This window comes from Narcine bancroftii, chromosome 3, assembly GCF_036971445.1.
Source record: "Narcine bancroftii isolate sNarBan1 chromosome 3, sNarBan1.hap1, whole genome shotgun sequence".
In the NCBI taxonomy this organism is placed as follows: Eukaryota; Metazoa; Chordata; class Chondrichthyes; order Torpediniformes; family Narcinidae; genus Narcine; species Narcine bancroftii.
Genome location: NC_091471.1, coordinates 221335730 through 221360110, shown reverse-complemented (window position 1 = coordinate 221360110; position 24381 = coordinate 221335730). Strand labels below are relative to the sequence as shown.

Here is a 24381-nt window from a genome sequence, read left to right as displayed (position 1 = left end):
CGAGCTTGAGGTCCATCTCCCCTACTTCATACTTCATCTAGTTGTTCCAAAGCCTTTAGTACACACATGTCAAACTCAGGCCCACGGGCCAAATTTGGCCCGTGATATAATTATATTTGGCCCGCAAGATCATATCAAATATGTATTAGAGCTGGCCCGCTGGCCGCTGCGCCAATATAGCGCATGCACAGCTAATACTACAAATCCCAGAATGCTTTGCAAATGCATTGGCGTCAGCCCGCTAATCGCCCCCACCTCCTCTGTTTACTTTCATTAACATCTGCAACCTGTCATCTAACTCACATGTAATAAATCCCTTACGAAAAATGGCCAAACGAAAGACATAAAACAGGACCTTTCAAGACAGGTGGGTGGCAGACTATATGTTCATCATTTTAAAATACAAACCTGTTTGTCATTGAAGCAAGTTGTTATTTTTTTGACTTGTTGGCTTGTGAAAAATAATACATTTAAAAGGAGCTTAAAGGCTATAGAGAAATATTATTTATTGAATATTTTATTTCTCATTTGTTAATGCTTCTTCTGGAAAGAGTTTAACCAAAACTATTATTAAACATTTATTTTAATAAGAAAAATTTTAACATTACATATGTTGAAAGAAGAGAAAACATGCAGATCTTTTTGAAAATTTTCAATAAATATTTAGTTTGGCCCATGACTTAGTCCAAGTTTTTAATTTTGGCCCTCTGTGAATTTGAGTTTGACACCCCTGCTTTAGTACATCCGAATCAATCAGCATCTCTACCTCTGGGACCCGAATCTGGACATCCATGTGTCGATGAGTGCCCTGGTGCAGGTTTCTGTGGTGGTATCAGCCAGCTGGACTGCCTCAGGCCACCTTGTGGAGGTGTTAGCCATGGACAAGAGGTATCTTGCCCCACAGGAAACTGGTAGCTGTCCCACTATGTTAATATGTATGTGGCTGAACCTGTGTTGTGCTGGTTCAAACGTCTGTGTGGGGGCCCTTGTGTTTGCATTTTTGAGTACTGGTAGTTTATGCAAGTTATGGCCCACTAGCTGACCTGTTTTCAGAGACTATACCAAACAAACCTGCTAGCCACAATCTTGACTGTTGCCTGGATTGCAGGATGCGCCAGGTTGTGTATGGCATCAAAAACCTGGTGCCTCCATGCAGCCGGAACGATGGGGCGAGGGCTACTCATGGAGATGTTGCATAGCAGTATCAGGTTACTTGGGCCAACGGGGATGTCTTCCACACTGAGACTGGCTCTCAGGGTCCTGCTGCTGTGCTTTGGTGAGGGCAACGTAGTCAACCCCTTGGGACAAGGAGTGTACCACTCGATCGCAGGATGTGACAGAGTGTTGGCTAGAAGGTCTACCACATTGCTTTTTCCCACAATGTGCTTTATGTCTGTGGTAATTTCAGACATGTAGGACAAGTGTCTGTTGTCGGGCCGACCATGGGTCCAATACTTTATGGAAAGTGAAGGTCAGTGGCTTTGTGAAGACCTTGAATTGTTGACCTTCCAAAAAGTAATGGAAATGTCTTACCATCAGGTACAGCGCCAATAGCTCTCAGTTAAAAGCACTGTTTTTGACTCTGGGCAGTGAAGGTGCCTGCTGAAAAAGGCCAGGGGTTGCCACTGGCCTTCTATGAGCTGTCCCAATACACCTCCTACTGCTGTACTGGAGGCATCGACTGTCAGATCGGTAGGTGACTCCAGTCTTGGGTATACCAGGAGGATAGTGTTGGCTAGCACGTCTGTGACATTTTGGAATGCCCTTGAAGATTCATCATCCCAGGTAATGTTCTTTGACTTGCTCGCCATCAGTGCGAAGAGGAGCACCTAATGTAGGACACTGCCGGTATGAATCTGTGGTAAAAGTTTATCATACTGGTGAATTCCTGTAGCCCTTTTACTGTACATGGTTTAGTGAAGTGCCGGACTGGCTTGACCTTTTCGGGGAGGGGTGTTACCCTGTGGTTGTTTATTCGGTGCCCCAGGTACTCAATAGTGTTCAGGCCGAATTGGCACTTTGTAGGGTTAATTGACAACCTGATCTCATTCAACTCGGTCTACAGTTGTCTCAGGTGATTGACGTGGTCTTTGTAACTTTGGCTAGCGATAAGGAGAGCTTCCATATCAATGAACGCAAATGGGAGGTCCCAGCCCATTGTGTCCATCAGCTCCTGGAAAGTTTGTGCCACATTTTTCAGACCAAAGGGAATGCGGAGGAATTCGAACAAACCAAAGAGGGGTTACGATCGCAGTTTTGGGGGATGTCCTGGGGGGGGGGGGGGGGGGGGGAACTAGGATTTGGTTGTTCCCACAGATGAGGTCCTCCTTCAAAAACACCCATGCCCTGTGCAGGTCGGTGGCAAAGTCTTGGATGTGGGGCACAGGATATCTGTCGGACATGGTGGCCTCATTGAGGCGGTGGTAGTGACTAGATGGCCTCCACACCCCCTCAGCTGTTTTTGGCACCATGTGAAAGGACGAGGCCCAGGGATTGTTGGAGCACTGCATGACTCAAGCTTCTCCATTTTCCTAAACTCCTCCTTTGCTAGGCTGAGCTTTTCGGGAGGGAGTCAGCGTGCCCTGCCATGTAGCGAGGGGCCCTTGGACAGAATGTGGTGCCTTACCCCATGCTGTGGCTCAGCCATGGAGAACTGTGGTGCCACTATTGAAGGGAACTCCACTAGGAAGTGGGTGAATTCATTATCTGAAAGTGTTATAGAGTCAAGATGGGGGCGGGTAGTTTAGCTTTCCCCAGAGGTAGAGTCTGAAATGTTCTGGCATCCACTAAGCGCCGTCCCTTAAGGTCAACAAGCAGGCAGTGGGCATGAAGGAAGTCTGCTCCCAGGAGTGGATGCCCAACTGCTCCAAGTGCGAAGGTCCATGTAAAGTGGCTGTTGACAAACCGAAGGGGGATGGTGCTGGTACCAGAAGTCTGGATGGAAGAACTGTTGCCTTCCCTCAATGCTGGCTCTGCTTGATGTTGCGGTGTCGAGGCCTGTGGGTAGGGCGCTTATCTCAGTGCCAGTGTTGACCAGGAGATGCCTGCCCAACAGAGAGTCCCAAACGTAGAGGAGGCTATCATGTGGGCCAACTGCTGCAACCATCACCGACGGTTGGCCAGGGCGTTTCCCGGAAACCTGCAAGGTGGGCGGCATCGATGGGCCTCCACATCCTGTCACTGATGATAGTAGCAGAATTGTCCTGGGGTATTAAGTTGCCTCTTCACTGGTCTTGGTCTTGTAGGCGGCTGTTTGTTGTGCTTGCTGATGTAGTCTATGATGGTGCTGGTGTTCTTCTTTATTCTCCCGAGCATATCCACGTCCGAGGCCTTTATCGCTGAAGTCCTCATCCATGAGCAAGAGTCAGATATCCTTGGGCAGCTGCTCCAGAAATACCTGCTCAAAGAGCAGGCAAGGCATGTGGGCCTTGGTCAAAGCAAGCATCTCACTCATTAAGGCGGACGGGCCCAGTCTCCCAATCTGTCCATATGCAGCAATCCGGCAGCGCACTTGCGCCAGGAGAGCCCAGTAGTGCGGGTTAACAGGTCTTTGAGGGCCACATATTTGCCTTGCTCCGGAGGCTGCCATAAGAAATTCATGGCCCTTGCCACTGTGTCCTGATTGAGAACGCTCGCGATGTCGAAGTAGCAAGTGTGGTCAGCAGTAATGTGTTGAAGCTGGAATTGAGTCTCGGCCTTCTTGAACCACACGTGTGGCTGCAACACCCAAAACTTTGAGAGCCTGAGTGAGACTGCGTGGATGGTCACTGACTCCGACTGGTCCAACATCATCGGGTCCATCTGCCGGTTCGACCTGTGAGGGTCACCAATGTAGCATTCACGCTATGCAAGCATGGAGAAGAACGACACATTCACCAAAGCCTTTAAGTCGAGACTGGTTTGTTGTACTGGCCTTCATGTTTATATGGGCCACAGGCACTGACGTCAGGGCCCTGCATCATTGAATTGCCAGCCTAGGATTGGCTGACGTTCCTGCCACAGTTCCCTGTCTTCCCAAGCGTGGGAGGTCACCTGGGATGATGACCGGTGTCACCCTCAGATTTGCGTGGTCGCTGCGTTCATTGCCCATTTTGTGGGCCAATCTGCATCCCCTTGCATGGGCCACTACAACATTCCCATTCTTGCTCTTGAATTGTAAACTATAGCAGTTTGAAGTTATCTAAACTGGCCCCAGAAAGCCCACTTTTCTGAACCAAGGGTATAACTGTTTTCTGACATTTCCTTTGTTCCTGTTTGCTCTTTTTCCCAATTTCTTGTTCCTTTGATGGATATGCAGTATTTTAGGATGCTTCAAATTGCATATGTTACAACTAAGTCGCTTCTTGCAGTTTTCACTGATGTGCGCTATATTCAGACAGCCAAAACATATTCCATTTTCCTTTAAAATTTTGGACTAGACTGAGTTAAAACTCTTTGTTCCCCATTGAAATGTCTTTGGTACTTCCATATATTGGATCTGTTTCAAGGTACATCTGCTTTTCTAGGAAATCCACCAAATGCTCTAAGGTAGTTCTTTGATCATAATATTCCTGGAAATCACAAGCCATTCATATCCGGTAGGGTAATTTATCTAAGATGATTTTCATATTACCAGGTACTTCAGGATCACGAATATTGTCGATATCTTCCATGGCATTACAACATCCTCTTAAAAAGAGTGTATGTTTGTAGAGCCTTTGCATCATTTGGTTTTATTGATGACATTTAAGAGCCTTATCCATATGAACTAAAATAATTCAATGTTTGTTACCAAAATTATTCTCTAGTAAAATTTTAGCTCTTTTTAATCCTCTATGCAAAGACATATGTTGAGAACTCCTTACAAGTTCCTTTGGCCATCCTGTATATATTACCAAATAATAAAGACAATCTTCAGGGTTTACACGTTCTTTTCCATATTGCGTCTAAAAGATCTCATGAACACTTGGTACTGAAGTGGGTCTCCATTAAAAGTTTGAATCTCCTTCTTGGGCAAAGAAGAGAGAGAGACTGTAACTGGATCAACCATGCAGCTATTTCATTGTTTCTTCTCATGGATGATAGTTTGTTGCCCTGTTCACCACCTCTTGTAGCAGGTTATGTATCTGGAAACCTCATTGGAGTAGGTTCACCCATACTTCTGCTGCTTGACTCGAATACCAAAGAAGATGCAGCATTTGACTGGACCCAAGCCACAGCTCTGTCAGTGGACTGCACTCTGGAAGCATTTGTTCTTGTATATGCATGTCTTGTACTCATGGTACTAAGATATCTGTCATAATAATTGGGTTTAGTTTCCCGTGGCTCTTTCTTAAAATATGATTCTATACCATCACACACTTTAGATAATTTACTTCAATCACCAGATATCATTGAGCCTTCTATTACCTCCATTCTAGCCCTAGTAATAGCAATGTTTGCTTCCAGCTCATGCTGTTTTCTCTTCCTTAGCTGCTCTTCCTGTTTTTGTGAAACATGTTTATCCTAAATCAATTTTTGTTGAGCATGAAGAGCTACCATTTCAGCTTTAATCTTTGTATGTGTAGATGATGTACTGGAAAGTCTGGAGCTTGCTCTAGAACAACTTCTTTTGCTTCTCTTGTTTTCAACATTTGACGCACTGTCACCTGTTGTATTTCTTCCTGCAGGTCATCTGTTGTCTTCTTACTTACCTCTTTATCCAATTCAAAAGTATATCCATTGCTTCTTCAGACTTTTTTTCATCATCTTTTGGATACATATTCAGCCATTTCTGCATTGCTGTCTTCATATTCTTCTGCAATGTTTTTGTATTATCTTCATTCCCATCAACTGAAACCTTGCCATGAGAACATTTTTATTTCCACTTGTATCTTCTCTAAGTTCCACAACCTTAATGTCTTTAATACATTGCTCCTTAATAGCAATTAACAGCTGCTTCAGCCATTTTTACTCGTCTTGTTCACCGTCCTTCGTGCACACACAACACAAGCCAAATCAACAGTCCCCAATGGACTAGCAGCAGCAAAATACAAACTGTGTTCAAACTTTTTACAAATACACCGGAGTCCACAGACTTCAGTCTACCACTTCTGATGGCTAGTAACGTGCTGCTTTTACAAACAAGTTTCCACCGCAGCATCCGTCAATAATATCACTGATTTTCAAGCAATAGCTTTACCAACTTGATTTTAAGACACTTTGTCATTAGATTAGAGACTTTAAATGACTCTGTGGCCTCTACTCATCGAGGATGGATATGGATTACAAACTGCCCCCAACTCAAGACATTTCCAAGATGGCCATTGTATAACTTTCAATATCAATTCAAAGCAAAGAGCTTCTTCTATCTTCTAATCTTCAATTTTCTGTTCCAAACAATACCTTTAGTTGACTAAATATCACAACTTCGATCCAATAAATAGTTGCTTGAAGGCGAAGTGACACATTTGCAATTAGTTTCAATACAAGTGTCCGGATGTATTTTAATCTTTTATTTAACTGTACACTTGAAATTATCTTCTTTAACATTGACATGAAATATTCATAAATAACATCTGCACTGATGCTCTGTGAATACCTGGTAACATAGTGCTAATGGTCAACTAAAGTGATGGCAATTTCATTCACCTTTTTTCTATGTTGCCGCCATGTTTAATATATACTATTTAAACTCCCGATTCGTGCTCTGCCCCACAGCACATACTCCTATCGACACTACGACACCTGAACGCATTGCTTATGCTCCTGGAACCGTGCATGCACATTACAACAAAGATGGCCCTGGAAAGTAACCCAGGGCACCTCGGATGACCACACATGGACCAACGGGATGTTGACCTAACAAGGTCTTTAAGATTTTCAAAATACATAAAAATAATAACAAAATAAACTAAAAAAAACAAACCCACCCCCCTCCCCACCACCCTCAGCAAACCCCGCAATAAAAGGGGAGCAAAAAAAAAAGGTTATATCAATTAATTACATACATAGACTGTGTGATATTTCAAACTTATAATAAAAAGATTTAAGATATATCTAAACCCATACATTCCAAATAAGGTGACCACATCTGAACAAAAAATAATAATTATCATGCAAATTATGTTATTTTCTCCATATAAATACAAGATCTCAATTCATTATGCCAATGAGCAATGAGCATTATCCTTCCAAGTAATCGTGATACACTTCCGTGCTACTGCCAATGCTAAATGAACAAAAGATCTTTGAAACTTGTCCAACCCCAAACCAGTCAAAGATACAGTATAACCCAGCAAAACAATTTCTGGGTCTAATGGCAATTTAATCTGAAATAATTTTTCAAAAGATACTCTACTTTTTTTCCCCAAATGGTTGAACTTCATCACAAAACCAAACAGCATGTAAAAATATTCCAATATGTAATCCACATCTAAAACATAAATCTGAATTACTAAAACCATATCTTTTCAATTTCTCAGGAGTCAAATATAAATGATTTAAAAAATTATAATTAACTAAACTATATCTTAAGTAATTTAGTCACCCCCATCTTGACACGTAACTTCCCAGTCCTCTTGAGGTATATCCTAAGATAAATCTTCTTCCCATTTATTTCTAGATTTATTAAAATTTGGTTTATTCATACTATCTTGCAACAAAGCATACATATCAGAAATTAAACCCTTTTTTAGTGTTTGCAAAATCAAAAACTCGAACTTTGTTAATTCAGCTTCATTTCTCTTCCAAAGTTATCCCTTACCAAAGCTCAGACTTGATAATACACAAATAAAGAATTAAATGGTATTCCAAATTTTTCCCGAAGTTGATTTAAAAAAAAGAAACTGTCCTTCTTCAAAACAATCCTCCATTACCTTTATACCCTCAGAGACCCAAATCTTTAAATACATATTATTCATTGAAAAAGGAATAACCCTATTTTGATATAAAGGAGTTTGGGTCAAAATCTTACCCCTCGAACCTATAATAAAATTCCTTTTAGTCCAAATCCCTAATAAGTGTTTTAAAACAGGCATATTATTACCTTGTAATAAACAAGAATTCCACATAAATATAAATTGATTAACTTGAAATTCAGAAATACAAGCTAACTCAACTTTAGCCCAACTTGGAGGTTGTGTAGTATCTAATATCCTATTAACAAATTTTAATTGTGCAGCCTCATAATAAATTTGAAAATGAGGCAACTGAAGTACCTCCTTAGGCATATTTCCAAGTCAGTTTCTGTAATGCTACCCTAGCTAACTTTCCTTTCCACAAAAATTTCCTTACTGCCTTATTCAAATCCTGAAAAAAAACTTTTGGAAGTGAACATAGAATTGATTGAAAAAGATCTTGAATACGTGGAAAGATATTCATCTTAATACAAGTTACCCGACCTATTAATGTTAATGGAAGATCTTTCCATTTATTCAAATCCACTTTAATCTTCTTCAATAATGGTACATAATTTAATTTATAAAGATTGATAATCTGCATCAATAATTACCCCTAAATATTAAATTTTATCAGACCATCTCAACTTTGCAATCTGTTTATACTCAGTACAATGATAATCTGAAATTGGTAATATTTCACTCTTATCCCAATTTACTTTATACCCAGACAATACTCCATATTGCCCATTTGAAACTTTTGCAAATGTTTCAAAGATTGTTCTGGATGTGTTAAATATATCAATACATCATCGGCAAATACATTAATCTTATATTCATCCTCTGCAATTTTTATCCCTTCAATATTATTATTTTGTCTAATTGTTTGAGCTAATGGTTCTATGACCAATGCAAATAAGGCTGGTGACAATGGACAACCTTGATAATTTAAATGACGAAGAAGTTTGGCCATTCATCACCACCCTGGCAACTGGATTTTTATATAATGCCTTAACCCAACCAGTAAAAAAATGGTCCAAAATTAAATTTTTCTAATACTTTAAATAAAAAATTCCATTCAACCCGATCAAGTGCGACAATCATTGGTTGGTTGGGCTGCTGCCTCAATGCATTAATCAAAGTAATCAATCTAAGAATATTGTCTGACACATTCTTAATAAAACCTGCTTGATCAGCATGTACCAAATGAGGTAAATGCTTAGCAAGTCTATCGCCAATATTTTAACTATTATTTTATAATCTGCATTTAATAAAGAAATTGGTCATTATTAAGCTGCATTCAATGGATCTCTGTCTTTCTTTGGAATTACTGTAGTTATTGCTCTTGAAAAGAGTCTGGTAATGATTGCTCATCTGTTATTTGTTGAAGCACCTCCATAAATACAGTAGACAAATCTTCATAAAACACCTTATAAAACTCTACAGTAAACCCATCGTCTCCAGGAGATTTCCCATTTGGCGTAGCCTGTGTAGCTTCCTTAATTTCAAAATCTGTAAATGGAGACTCCAGTTCTTTCGCTTCATCTTCTCCTAAAACTGGCAAATCCAACGCAGATAAAAAAGATTCAATAGAGCCAATATCTTGAACCCCTTTGGAGGTATATAATTTTTGATAAAATTAACAAAAATTGATCATTAATTTCCTGAGGTTTATATGTAACTATTGAATTCTTTTTAATAGCATTAATAGTCCTCAAGACTTGCTCAGTCTTCAGCTGCCAAGCTAATAGTTTATGGGCTCTATCCCCTAATTTATAATAATGCCGTTTAAATCTTTGAATAAACTGCTCAAATTGATGTGTTTGCAATGTATTATAATGAAGTATCAACTTAGTCAATGTTGCCTTTTTAACTTCAGTCATTTTTTTTTGGAAATTCTTTTCCAAATCAGTTATCTGTTTCTCCAACATCAAACTTTCTGCCAAATATTGTTTCTTAACCTTTGCTGAATAACTAATAATTTGATCCCGTAAATATGCTTTCAGAGCAACCCACAAAATAAAATTACTCTGCACTAAATTAGTATTTATACTTAAAAAGGAAGCAATTTGTTCTTTGATATAGCTAATGAACTCAGGTTTTTTTAATAACACATTGCATTAAATCTTCACCAATAAGTTCACTGCATGACTTCAGAACCAACACAGCATAGAATGATCGGACACAATCCTACTCTTATATTCACCCTGAATAATTCGAGCCTGAAGATGTGTCAATACTAAAAACAAATCTATTCTAGAAAAAGAATAATTTCTTGATGAATAAAAATAAAAATCTTTCTCTGTTGGGTTTAATCTTCTCCAAATTTCCACCAAATTCAAATCCTTCATCAAAGACGCCAGCTGAACAGCCATCTTAGATTTCTTTATTTTTTTTTGGAGATTTATCCAATAACGGATCCAAAACACAATTAAAATCTCCTCCAATTAAAATATTTTCATTAGCCTGGTTTAATGTTAAGTAAGATTCAGATATAAGTCGCTCATCATCTACATTGGATGCATAGACATTCAATAATGTCCATGGTTCTGCAAAAATCTTACAATTCACCATTAAAACTCTACCAGCTGTTTCAGAAAATGATTCTAATTCAAACAGTATCTTCTTATGAACCAAAATCGCCACTCTTCGCACCTTGGAATTAAAAGAAGAGGCAAGCACATGACCTACCAATCTCTTTTCAATTTCAAATGTTCTTTCTCAGTTAAATGTGCTTCTTGTAAAAAAGCAATATAAACCTTCATCTTTGTAATATAAGCTAACACACGCTTACGCATAACCAGGTTATTAAGACCCTGTATACCAAAAGTTGCAAAACTCAAATTAGTCATACTTTACTAAAAAAAACACAACTCACAGTTAACAATTATAAAAAAGCTCCCCTTGCTTAAACAATAAAAATACTTCCCTTTTATAAAGATACAAAAAAAACCTTCAAAGAAAATACAAAAAAAAACTTCCCAAAACTACACCAATGTAATAACTTCCTGATTAACTGGATGTGGATAACACCACTAATAGCAGATGACGTTCGAAAGTATCAGAGTCATCCACCCCCCCCCCAGCTGAACTTCTCAACAATTAATCATCTCATTCAAGTTCATCCCACTGATTCCAGTACCAAAGATTGTTCCAGATCCTCAATATCAAGCAGACTTCGTGTCAATTCCCCCTTCTTTCCATTCCCATCCCCATTCGCCTTGTCAGATACTCTCTTCTTAAGTGATTGTGGTCAATCAGATCCTCACACGTCCGGCAAAGAATTCGCAAAAATGAATGCATCATAATCACTCTCAAAAAACTGAGATTGATAATTCCCTTAGAAAACTTTCAACACAGCAGGTACCAAAAAGTAAACTTATACCCTTTTCTCCACAACACCTTTTAGCCGAATTAAATTCTTTATGCCTCTTAATGATCTCCTGGCTCAGGTCAGCATAGAAAAATATCCCCCTACCCTGGACCATCATTGGAGCCTGATTTTGGCGAGCTTTCTGGACAGCTATCCGCAAAATCATCTCTCTGTCCTGGTATCTCAAACATCGAATTAGGACAGCTCGAGGTGGCTGGCCCGGATAAGGTTTCGTTCTCAGCCCCCTGTGCACTCTGTCCAATTCCAAGCCATCCAGATAAAATTCAACACCCAATACATCTGTAATCCATTTTTTTTTAAAAACTTCACCGGATCTGGACCTTCAATATCTTACAGAAGTTCTACTATCTTCACATTATTACGTTGACCTTGGTTTTCCAAAGAATCAATCTTTTTCAACAATTCTCTCTTCTGAATTTCCCATCCAACAAATGAATCTTCCACTTCCTCCATTTTTCTCTCTTCCGTTCCACTTGATCTCTGCATTCATGAAATGCCTCTTCAATTTTCTTAAAATTATCCTGTACTATAGCTACCGCTTTCAAACATTTATTAACATCAGCCTTAACCACAATATCCTTCTTTACAGACAACACTTCTTCACAGATATTATTCATTCTGACTTTCATGTCCATAAATCCCTGATTCATCTGAGAAGTCATCTGTGATGACATATTTTCCATTTGTTAAGCAATACCTTCTAAAACAGCAAAAACATCTTTAATTCCTGGTTCCCCCATTCCACCTCCTTGAGGCCTACCTTCTTTAACTGTGGTTATTGTAGATAATTCTTCATATTCTTGTGTCCCTAACAGTGCAGGGCTTTCCTCCTCCTCTTCACCTGCACTTTCTGCTGGTCGGGCCGCTCGACTGCGGGTCTGGACCCCCACCAATGTCAGGCCAACTTCCTCATCTCAGCATCGGTCTGGTCCCCCCCCCCCACCCCCGTCCAGGCCCTTTCCAAGAATTCGCGCACGTGCACATTTCCGCACATGCCCAGCCTGCATGTTGCAGAGCACAAAAGCAGGACCACGCGCTAGCGTCAGGAGTCGCCACTTGGCTGCCTCGCTCACACGCCAGACATCATGGGCGTATGTTTCAGAGTCAGCCGAGTGGGTAGCAATGCCAGCACCATCTTGCAGTTGCAGGACGGGCGCTGGCGTTATACTCATCCGTCCAGGAGTTCGTTGGGCTTTAGGAGCAGAGTCAATCGATTCCGTAGCTTCTCTGTCCCGAAGCCTCCACATTGATGCATTCATAAAGAAGGCTCCCCAGTGGCGAAACTTTTTTGAGGTGTCTAAGGAAATTTGGTATGTCACCAAAGACTCTAAACTTCTACAGGGTACCATGGAGAGCATTCTGGCTGATTGCTTCACTGCCTGATATGGAGACTCCAACTATCAGGACAAAAATAAACTCCAGAGGGTTGTTTAGTTGGCCTCCGATATCACAGGCACAAGACTTCTCCCCCATCGAGGACATCTACATGAGGCGGTGTCTTTAAAAAAAAAAGCAGCCTCTATCTGTGACAGAGTATATAGAAATGTTTTGGGGAGATAAATTGGGAAAGGTCTGTTAGAGTAGGTCACATGCAAACACTTAAAACAGATCTTATTTGAAATACTGGAGCTATGCTAGACATAGTGGCCTCTCACACCTTTTTGCAAGAGCTTTGAAGAGTGCTCAAGAGACCAAAGGCAACAGATGAAAGAGCAGGCTGGAGCCACTATTGTCTGAAGGAGAACTTGCTGTTGTAAGAGGGTCATGTAGTTTTGTAAGCAGAGAGAGTCAAACAGGCTTTCTCTCAGTCTCAGTGTGTGTGAGAGAGAGAAGCAGAGATCACTTGACACTGTCAGCCAGCAGAAGTTGCTGGGATTGAAACAGGACAAGCTGGCAAGCTTTTGAAAGACAGCCTAGTCACAGCCCTTGTGGTTCATGCAAGAGGGGAGGACTGGCTGTCTAATGTTTCACTTGGAATAAGAGAAATAAAAAGGAACTCTGTGGTTAAAATGAGATTGGACTGTGAACCAAAGAAATTTTCGGAACTTACACACATGTGCCCTTAGAATTAGAGGAAGGTTAAGTTAGATTAAGAAAGGGAGTTAAGTTAAAGTTTGATTCTATTTTCATGTTTAAAGATAATTAAAAGCAACTTTTGTTTAAGTAACCATTTGTCTTGGTGAATATCTATTGCTGCTGGGCTTGTAACATATCCTAAAGATCCCCACCACCCAGGCCATGCCCTCTTCACTCTACTACCATGAGCATTCAACAGCACCATGACAGCTTTTCCCACTGCCATCAGATTCGTGAATAATCAATGAAGCATAGACACTGCCTTACTTTTTGTGCACTGTTATTATTACTTTTTATAGTAATATTGTAAGATGGTTATAATATGAATGTTTGCACGATGATGCTGCCACAAAACACAGAATTTCATGACTTGTTCATGTCAATAATTCTGATTTTGATTCATTACAGAGATTTGATTAAACAAGGACAGGATTGGCTGATGCAAGTTCTGGGCTTTAGATGTTTCAACAGGAATGAAAGGGGGGTAAAAAAGGGCAGGTGGCATTGCTAATTAGGGATAATGCCTGCAACTCCTCAATGCAAAAGGTTCCAATAGGAAAGAATTTGTCAGTTGTGTCCAAGCAAGATTCCTGGCATAGATTGCAGAAAGGCCAACTAAAGGAGAAGCCATACTGGATCTAGTACTAGTAATGAACCTGGTCAGGTGGTGAACTTCTTGATGAGTGAGCATGTCAGAGACAGTGACCACATTCCCTGACCTTTATCATGGATAGGGACAAGGATAGTGGGAAAAATGGGAGTTTTTAATTGGGGAAGGGCTAGTTCTATGGCAAAGAGCAGCAATTTGGGAAAGAAAATTTGGAATGGGTGCTCTCAAAGAAATGCCCAGCAAAAATGTGGAAGATGTTTAGAGACGACTTGTGTATGGACCTGAATGGCTTTGTCTCACTGAGAAGGGAAAAAGATGGTAGGAAAAGGAGCCATGGTTGACAAGATAGGTGGGACAACTAGGAGGAAGGAAACAGAAACAAGATTTTTATGAAAGAAAAGGCAGGAAGGACATAAGAATTATATGGTAGCCAAGAAGGAGCTTAAAAATGGACTTAGAAGAAGAAGGGGGCATGAGGTTTGGCAAGTAGGATTATGTAAAGATCTAAGACGTTCTACACTTATGTGGAGAACAAAACATTGACAAGAGTAAGGATGGGCCCGATTAGGGATAAAGTGGGGAACGTGTGCCTGGAGTCAGATAGGGGAGGCCCCAAATTAATATTTTGCTTCAGTGTTCACTAGGGAGAGAGACAGAGGTGAATGTGAGGTCAGAGTAGAACAGGCTAATGTGCTGGAGCACATGTGCTGAGGTTAAGAAAGAGGAAGTGCTGGATCTTATTAAAAATATTAGGGTAGATAAGTTCTTGGGACTGAACAAGATACACACCAGGTTATTACAGGAAGTGAGTCAAGATTGCTGGGGCGTTGGCAATGATGTTTGCATCCTCCCTGGCCACAGGAGAGGTATCAGAGGATTGGAGAATGGCAAATGTAGTCCCCTTGTTTACGAAAGTAAGAAGGATTATAGGTCTTACATTAGCAATGTTCAAAATCAAAATTTATTGTCATGAACAAGTCACAGAATTCCATGTTTTGCAGCATCATAGGGTAAACATTCAGATTATGAACTATCTTACAACTATATAAAAAAATAAAATAGTAGTGTCCTATAAAAATAGTAAGGCAATGTCTTTGGTTTATCGGCCATTCAAGAATCTGATGGAAGCGGAGAAGAAGCTGTCCATTTGCCGCTGAGTTCTCACCTTTAGGCTTCTTTACCTTCTTCCCAATGGTAGCAGAGTGAAGAGGGCATAGCCTGGGTTGTTGGGATCTTTAAGGACAGAAGCTGCTTTTTTAAGACACTGCCTCATGTAGATGTCCTCAATGGTGTGAAGTCTGGTGTCTGTGATGTCACAAACGAGTTAACAACCCTTTGGCAATTTGGCATCTCCACACCAGGTAGTGATGCAACCAGCCAGAATACTCTCCACGGAACACTTGTAGAAGTTTTCGAGTCTTCAGTGACATAATGAATCTTCTCATAAAGTATAGCCACTGGCGGGCCTTCTTCAGATTGCATCAACGTGGACAGATCCTCAGAGATGTTCACACCCAGGAATTTAAAATTCTAGACCCTCTCCACTACTGAGCCCTCAATGAGGATTGGGTTGTATTGCCTTGACTCCTTTCTGAAGTTCACAATCATCTCTTTTGCTTTGGTAACATTGAGCACAAGGTTGTTGATGTGACATCACTCAAAGAGGTGATCTATCTCCCTCCTGTATGCTTCCTCATTGTCATTTGTGATTTTGCCAACATCAGCAAACTTGTAGATAGCATTGGAATTGTGCCTGGCCACATAGTCATGGGTGTATAAAGAGTAGAGCAGTGGGCTAAGCATGCATCCTTGTGGTGCATCTATGTTTATAATCAATGAGGAGGAGACGTTGCTCCAATTTGTACTGACTATGGTCTTGCGATGAGGAAGTCCAGGATCCAGTTGCAGAGGGGTGTACAAAGAGGCCTAATGTTTGTAACTTCTTGACCAGCACTAAGGGAATAATGTTATTGAAGGTTGAGCTGTAGTCAATGAAGAGCAGCTGATGTATGAGTTGCTGTTTTTGAGGTGTTCCAGAGTTGAGTGGAGAACCAGCGATATTGCATCTGCTCTGGAGCAATTGTGACGATAGCCGAATTGCAGTGGATTAGGATATTTGCTTAGGTACATGTTCATTAGACCAGCCTCTCAAAATATTTAATCACAGTAGAAGTTAGTGCTACCGGGAGGTAGTCACTGAGGCAGCTCACACTACTCTTCTTGGGTACCAGGATGATTGAAGCCCTTTGAAGCAGGTGGGAACCTCTGACTGCAGCAATATGTGCAAATTTTTGAGAGGATTATTCAGTTCAAGATTTATGATCATTTAGAGAAGCATAGACTTCTTAGTGATAGTCAGCATGGCTTTGTGAGTGGCATGTATGATTCATAAGCCTAATTGAATTATTTGTGGCAGTGACAAAGGAAAATACTGAAGTGCATGTGGTTATCAGGATTTTATTAAGGTGTTTGACAAGATCCCTCATGTTAGGCTCATTCAGAAAGACATGAGGCATGGGATTAAGGAACTTTAGCTGCTTGGATTTGGAATTGGCTTCCCTGCAGAAAGAGGAAGGTAGTAGTAGATGGAGGGTGTTCTCCTTGTAGGTCAGTGTTCCGCTGGGATCCCTGCACTTTGTGATTTTTATAAATGACTTTGATGAAGAAGTGGTGGAGTTGGTCAGTCACTTTGTATATGATACAAAGATTGGAGGTGTTGTGGATCATGTAGAAGGTTGCTGTAGGTTAATAGACAAGATACAGAGCTGGCAGGAGCTGTTAAGGTCAATGAAGTTCTTCTGTAACATCCTCCCTGCGACTATTTGCTTCTCATCTTTCCTTTGCAACTCCAGCTCTTCCATTTATGGGGACCTCATTGTTTTGGAAGGAGACAATGTCAGAGTGTTTATGGGTAGGGAGCATTGAAATGCACCTCCTTACACCTTGCAAAATGAAAGCATGTCAAACCATTACTACTCTACCATCCCCTTCCTATCAAGTTTGGCCAGCTCCTCTCTCCTTGTAAAGATTAAAACCTTGATTTTTTTTTGTTAATTTTGTGCCTATCCCTTTAAGGAAAATTGTTGTTTGTAGTGTTACCATAGTTACTATGATGTCATATGTCATAATGTCTGAGCAGATCGGGAGCTTCCTTTCTCATTCTTCGAAGAATCATGGCAGATATGTAAGCTCTCAAGATACTTTTCTTTGAATTCTTTGCATTTCATCTTATTTTGTTTATTTCTTTTATATTTGTTTAAATTTGAAAATTTATCATCATTCAATATGCTTTGCTATGAAAATTGCACAGCATCAAATCCAAAACTGCCTTTTCCCCAGTGGTTTCGACCATAAGCTGCTCTGCAAAGCCATTTCGTAGGCATTTCACATTTCCTTCTCTCGAGTTCCAGCACAAACTTGATTTTCCCCAGTCTTCTTGCATATTGACAACCCCATGACTACCATAATATTGTAGTTTTTTTTACACCCTATACCCTGGCTGCTATTTGTGCAATATAAAGCCAACCTTCAAAGCTCCAACAATGTTTAGTTAATCACAAATTAGGAGGTATGTTCTTCACACAGAGAATAGTGGGTACATGTAATATTCTGCAGGCAACAGTGGTGAAGGCAGGTGTAATACCATATATATGTGCATATAGTCGATACCAGATTTTTGTGCCAAAACTGAGGTCGACTTTTACTCAATATTTTACTTACATCACATGTAAAAATTGATCTCCCTAATTTTAGCCCTGGCAACCTGCCCACCAGAGCTCCTGATACCCCAAGCACCATCTCAGGACCCAGCTGCTTGCCCATTGGAACTCCTGACTGCAGATTCTTGCCTCGGCCCCAGCTGCCTGCCCATCCAAGCTCCTGATGCTTCAATCATCTTGTCATCTGAGCATTCAAACCCCTGACCACAGACTCTCGTCTAGGCTCCACCCGCCTGCCCATCCGAACTCACAATGCCCCGAATGACACAGGTACTTACCATGGTCAAAAGAAGTGTGCGTTTAATAATCGATCCACTAAATTTCACCCTAAAAATTAGTCCACAAAATTCAACTATTACATGCATGGTTGGATCTTTTAATAGCATATAAGGGTAATAGTAACACTGAACAGAGAAATGGATATTGAAATAGATATTAAACAAAGAAAAATGGAGAGTTATGCAGTGGGGTGATTGTAGGCAGTTGGTAGAGGAGGTTGTTTTGTTGGCACAACACTGTGGGCAGAAAGGCCTGTATGTGCTTTTGATTTCTATGTTCTATTATGTCCCATTTTAGCATCAGGATTTCAATTAAGTTTTCACCTAGTTCTCTGAAGTATCCCATCAGAACTATTGAGGATAGCCATGTTGATTCATTCCCAGTCTATGGCACAACAGATCTGGCTCACCCTATCAGTGATATTTTGTGTAAACCACTGCTCCCTTATTTTTTTCTGAAACTTGCAATTGACCAGTTTACTGTATTTCTCGGTTCTAATGAGGGGTCTTCAAACTGAAAAATTAATTCTATTTGTGATTTCTGGATGCAAGGTTTTGACTCAATATGTTGAATATCTCCTTCCTGACAGGCTGAGTTCCTCCAGCAGTTCGTTATTTGTTTCTGCAGTTTCCTATGTCTCAACTCTCTTTCTCTATCCACTGAAGTTGCCTCACTTGCTATTTTCAACATTTGATGCTTTTACTTTAAGATTCCAAGCATGTTTTTTAATATATTTTGTTGCCTACCTGAGTTCCAAAATTATTGTCAGATTTAGGGCAATGCCACCTAAAAATATAAAATCTTACTGGAGTAACTGATATCATATCATCCAAGGTAAACATCTAAAGTATTCATTTTTAGTCAGGATGAAAGGGTGAAGAGATGCAGAGACCAGGCCACGAAGCACCTGCATGTCTTCTCATCTACCTTCAGCTAAAATGTTAAATTCACATATTGCTGGTTGGAATAAGCATGTCCAATTCCATTATAACATCCTGTCTATAGTACACAAAAGTGCTGTAGAAGTTCAGCAGGTCATGCAGTATTCAGGGAAAGCAATAAGAAGTCAACATTTCAGTCTTGAGCCCTTCTTCAAGTATGGCAAAAATCAGACAGACACCCAAATGAAAAAGTGGGGATGGGGTGGAGGGGGGTTGAAGGAAGTGGGAGAAATACAGGTTAGCAGTTGATAGGTAGATAGATACAGTGGGAGGAGGAAAAAGAGTAAAGAGCTGAGAGGTGAAGAGGAAGGGGGCAGGGGGCTGAAAAAATGCTCTCTGATAGAAGAGCAGAAGGAAAAACTCTGGGGAGCTAGAGGAACGGAGTCAGAGATATGAAGAAAGCAGAGAACAGGAGGAGGGTGTTTTTGGAAATTGTAGAAGTCGATATTGATGGCATCTGGTTGGAAACCGCTGAGATGGAATACAAGGTGATGTGGCCTCAGCCTGACAATAAATGAGAGCAGATGATATACAAGTGGATGCAGTATGTAGTGAGATTGTGAGGAAGGATAAACAGTCAATAACACAAGATTGCAGGCATAAGAATAAAAATTTAATTTGTCCGATGGAAAGAAAATTGAGAAGGGTGATAATACAGACTGAATGTCTTATATTTAAATGCCTGGACTTTAAATAATAAGGTAGATGTAGCACAATTGGAAATTGGCAAGTATAACACTTTGGGCATCATAGCTGGGAGCTAAACATCAAAGATACATGGTGTATTGGTAGGTCAAGCAGGGTGGAGGGGAGTAGGGGATGTGGCTCTGTTGAAAAAAAAAGGAATCAAATTTTTGGAGGGAAGAAACAATGGATCAGAAGAAGGTTACATAAGAGAAGCCAGAGAGTGGTAGTGGATGAATGCTTCTAAGATTGGAGGTCTGTGACTAGTGATGTGCCTCAGGGATCAGTGCTGGGACCATTGTTGTTTGTCATCTATATCAATTATCTCGATGATAATGTGGGAAATTGGATCAGCAAGTTTGCAAATGGCAGAAAGATTGGGGGTGTTTTGGACAGTGAGGAAAGCCTTCAAAGCTTGCAGAGGTATCTGGACTAGCTGAAAAATGGCAGATGGAATTTAATGCAGACAAGTGTGAGGTGTTGCATTTTTGAAAGACAAACCAAGAAAGGTCATACACAGTAAATGGTTGGGCACTGTGGAGTGCATTAGAACAGAAGGATCGGGGAATATTGATACATAATTCACTGAAAGTGGTGTTGCAGGTAGATAAGATTGTAAAGAAAGCTTTTGGCATATTGGCCTTCATAATTCAAAGTATTGAGTATAGGAGTTGGGATGTTATTGTAAAATTGGTGAGGGCAAATTTGGAGCATTATGTGCAGTTTTTGAATACCTAACTACAGGAAAAATGTCAGTAAGAGTGAAAGAATGCAGAAAAGATTGTTGCCTGGACTTAAGGAGCTGAGTTACAGGGAAAGGTTAAACAGGTTAGGACTTCATTTCCAAGAGCATAGAAGAATGAGGGAAGATTTGATAAGGATATTTAAAATTATGAGTGGTCTAGACAAGAGTAAATGTTGGTAGGCTTTTTCACTGAGGGTAGATGAGATACAAACCACAGGTCATGGGTTAAGGGTAAAGGGGGAACATTAGGGGGAATTCTTCTCAAAGAGAGTGGTGTGAGTGTGGAATGATCTGCCAGCTGAAGTGGTAGATGCAGGCTCAATTTAAATTTTTTAGAATAATTTGGACAGGTATATGGATTGGAAGGGTATGGAGGGCTATGGTTGGGGTGCAGCTCTGTAGGATTAGGTGGAGTAATAGTTTGGCACAGACTAGAAGGGCTGAAGGCCCTGTTTCTGCACTGCATTGTTCTATGTAAGAAGTTGAATCCTAGTGTGTAAAGTTAAGAAACCGCAAGGTTAAAAAGACCCTAATGAGGCCTACAAACAGTACCCAGGAGGTGGATTACAAATTACAGAAGATAGAAAAGGCTTTGTTATGATTGACATAGGTTCCTTGGGAAAATGCTGGATGTTAAGAGAAGGAATTTATAGAATGACTGCAGGATGGCTTTTTAGAGTAGCTTGTTACTGCTGACTAGGTACAAGGTAATTCTGGTTTGAATGTTATGCAATTAACCAGATATGACTAGGGATCTTAAGGTCAAAGAACTCGCAGGAGGCAGTGATCAATATAATGATAAAATTCACCCTGCACTTAATGGATCAAATATGCTGTGTGCTAGATGAAAAGGGATCTCTATCAATCCTTGACCCTATTTAAGCAACATTCCCAGCAGATGTTATCAATAAAGGAAAGCGAGACCTCAATGATCTTCTCAGCTGTTTTGACAATCCTCTTGTATTAATGTTCAGTCCAATGCTTTGCCATTACCTTACCATACAATGATTCAACCAGACTGGACACTCGCAATTGCACTCCTGTAAAATGTTGTCAAGATGGGGGCTGGTAGCTTTGCCCTCGTTAATCTCCGAAGGAAGAGTAGATGCTGCGGCGACTTCCTGCTAATGAGATGTCATGGGTCCTGGAAATGTCATCCTTTGTATGCACACCAAAGAACTTTGTGCTCTCCACTCTCTCCATTGATCTTCCTCCTCCTGAACTCCTTTGACTTGTTGCACTATTTTACAAGCCACCCAAACTTCTTTCTTTAAGCTGACTCATCATCATGACCGATAGTGTTGTATCATCCGCTAACTTAATGATTCGGTTTGAACTAAATCTGGAAGTACAGTACAACTCCGATTATTCGAAATAGTCGTGACTGGGCCTATTTCAGATAAATGTGTTTTTTTTTTGGAGAACTGGTCATTTCTAAGAACAGCCCAGTAGCAACAGCAAATCACTTGTAACTGTGTTTAAACAACAACAAACAACAAGGTAAGGCTTTTTAAGCATTAAAATAATGTTTAATTCTCACCAAAAAAAGTGCTGGCCACCGACAGTGTCACCGACACTTCCCCACCAAGACCCCGCACAGGCTGGGAGCTCAAGAGTCCCACTCCTGACCAGGAGCTGCTGACAGGGGCATGAGATCAGCTGCTACCACTGCTGGGAGCCTGAGGTCTGCAGGGCCCAACATCCCTGGTCAATTTGGCTCTGAAAAAATTTTGGATAAATGAGAATTTCTGCTTTGTTTCTGATATCCTCATTTATCCAAATTTTTTTTTAAATTGAATAACAGGATTTCAAAGAATCCAATTTTGGATAATTGGAGTTGTTCTGTAATCATGGTTCAGTAGCATGAACAGCAGCAAGGCTGAGCACACAGTCCTGAGATGCACCAGTATTCATCATGATGGAATGTGAGATTTTGCTACCAACTGGGACTGACTGTCGTCTTTCAGTCAAAATGTCCAGAATCCAGTTGCAGAGTGGGGTGTTGAGTCCCAGCGATGACCGTTATTGCACCAGCCTTTGAGGTATGATCATGTTGAATGCCGAGCTTAAGTCAATGAACAACAACCTGGTGAATGAGGCATCATTCTCTAGGTAGGTCAGGACGGAGTGGAGGGTCAATGCTAAGGCATCATCTGTGGACCAGTTTGGATAGCAGATGAACTGGAATGGGTCCAAAGTCACTGGAAGGTGCAATTCAATGCATTCCTTTACCAGTCACATAAAACACTTCATGATTGTAGAAGAAAAACCCACTAGTCCAGTTACCATTGGTCTCTTGGGAACCTGAATGATGGTGGCTGCCTTGAATCCTGTTGGGACAGTGAACTGCAGTGAAATGTTGAAAATGTCCATACAAACCTCCTCCAGCCATCTCTTTAGAATAGAGTTGAGGAGGAATTTATTTACCCAGAGGGTGGTGAATCTATGGAATTTGCGCAGATGGCTATGGAGGCCATCACTGGGTATATTTAAGACAAAAGATGGTAGGTTCTTGAGTAGGAAGGAAATCAAGAGGTAAGGTGAGAAGGCATGAGAATGGGGCTGAAAAGGATAGAAAATCAGCTATAACAGAATGGTGGGGAAGAATCAGTGGGCTGAATGCCATGATTCCACTCCTATGACTTATGGAGGCTGAGTGAATGTAGCAATAGAAGTATATGTTCTCCTCCACCTTTCCCCACCACCTCCCAATCTTATTCAGGCATCTGTCTTATTTTCAGCATACCGAAAGAAGCTATGAGGCCCAAAACTCAAATATGTCTGTCTATCCATGAATGTTGCATGATCTGCTGAGTTTCACCGGTATTTATATGTATTCCACTAGAGTCCCAGCACCTGCACACCTTTTATTTACCTGTAATTAACATCCTGATTGTGCCCTATGTTTGTAATGCTAACATACAAAAAAATCAGAAGTGCCTTCATTTTTAATTATCCATGGTAGAAAGTTTCTCCCAATTTTTTGTTGAAAAAATATGGGAAATCCCTGTAGAGGTTCTATATCTACATCTCAGATTTTGTATTTCATTCTTACCTGGTGGAGGCCCACCAAATTTCCTTTGTCCATTTTCTTGTATCATGGTATAGCCTGTTTGTTCCATCAAGGCAAGTAATGCTGCTTCATTCTGAGTCACAGAACCAAGTTTATTGGAGCCATTTGTCATGTCCAAGTTTTCTGCCGTCATGGTCATGAAGAATATTTTAAATCTGCATGAGAAAATAATTAAAGAAGTTTTGTTCAATAGAAAGTCAACTTGTTCTTTTTTTGACTTCGCACATTTTTCATATTTCATTACATCACAGAAGGTCATTTGATCTTCCAAGTTTATGCCGGATCTCATTGCAATCCTGACTAATTTACCTCTTACATTTCAAACAAAACCAAGAAAGCGCATGAAAATTCCACACAAACAGCAGGAAAAGTCAGAATTAAACCTGACACACTGCCACTGTACTATGTGCTGTGCCACTGCACACCATAAATCTTTACTCTTTTAAGCATGATAAACAAAATCTTATTACCCACTTATGTGAATTTGTATTATTTATTTGCAATAACTTTTAATAAATATGAAATTAAGTAATCAAAGAACCTAAATAATTATTGAATGTCAGCTGAGGAACAAGAACCAAAATATACCAAATAGCCTGTTTTGACTTAAAAGTAATCTCAGTTCAAAGTAATTTAAATGTATAGTGATGTTGCAATCAGTTTAATGTAGCTGACCATAATATTCTGGTCTCTAAGGAGGCCAAGTTGCACAGCCAACTTAGATTACATGCAAAAAGAGGCAGTGGGCTTGCAGGAAGTCTGCTCCCAAGAGCGGTTGCTCCACCGCCGCAATCATGAGTGTCCATGTGAACCAATTGCTGCCGAAGCGGAAAGGGATGGTACGAGTGCCCAAAGTTCTTATGGTGGTGCTGTTAAGTGCTTTCAGTGCCAGGCCTGACTTGCCGTTCCAGGTTCCGTAGGCCGAGGAGGGAAGTACACTTATTTGAACACCTGTGTCAATAAGGAAGCGCCTTCCAGACAGAGTCCCACACACGGAGGAGGCT

The 24381-nt window shown here is 40.5% G+C and overlaps 1 protein-coding gene across 5 annotated transcripts in view; it reads right to left on the bottom strand.

The window, feature by feature from the left end:
• rbm46 (RNA binding motif protein 46) overlaps nt 1-24381 on the bottom strand; it is a 62148-nt gene that overhangs the window by 32900 nt on the left and 4867 nt on the right. For 4 of the 5 annotated variants that reach the window (XM_069926693.1, XM_069926691.1, XM_069926694.1 and 1 more), the window contains exon 2: nt 23360-23532. In XM_069926693.1, the coding sequence (XP_069782794.1) occupies nt 23360-23516 (157 nt within the window). In that variant the 5' untranslated portion in view covers nt 23517-23532. Of the gene's footprint in view, nt 1-7507; nt 7579-23359; nt 23533-24381 lie in introns of those variants that run through there. The other variant, XM_069926695.1, reaches the window with a different exon arrangement.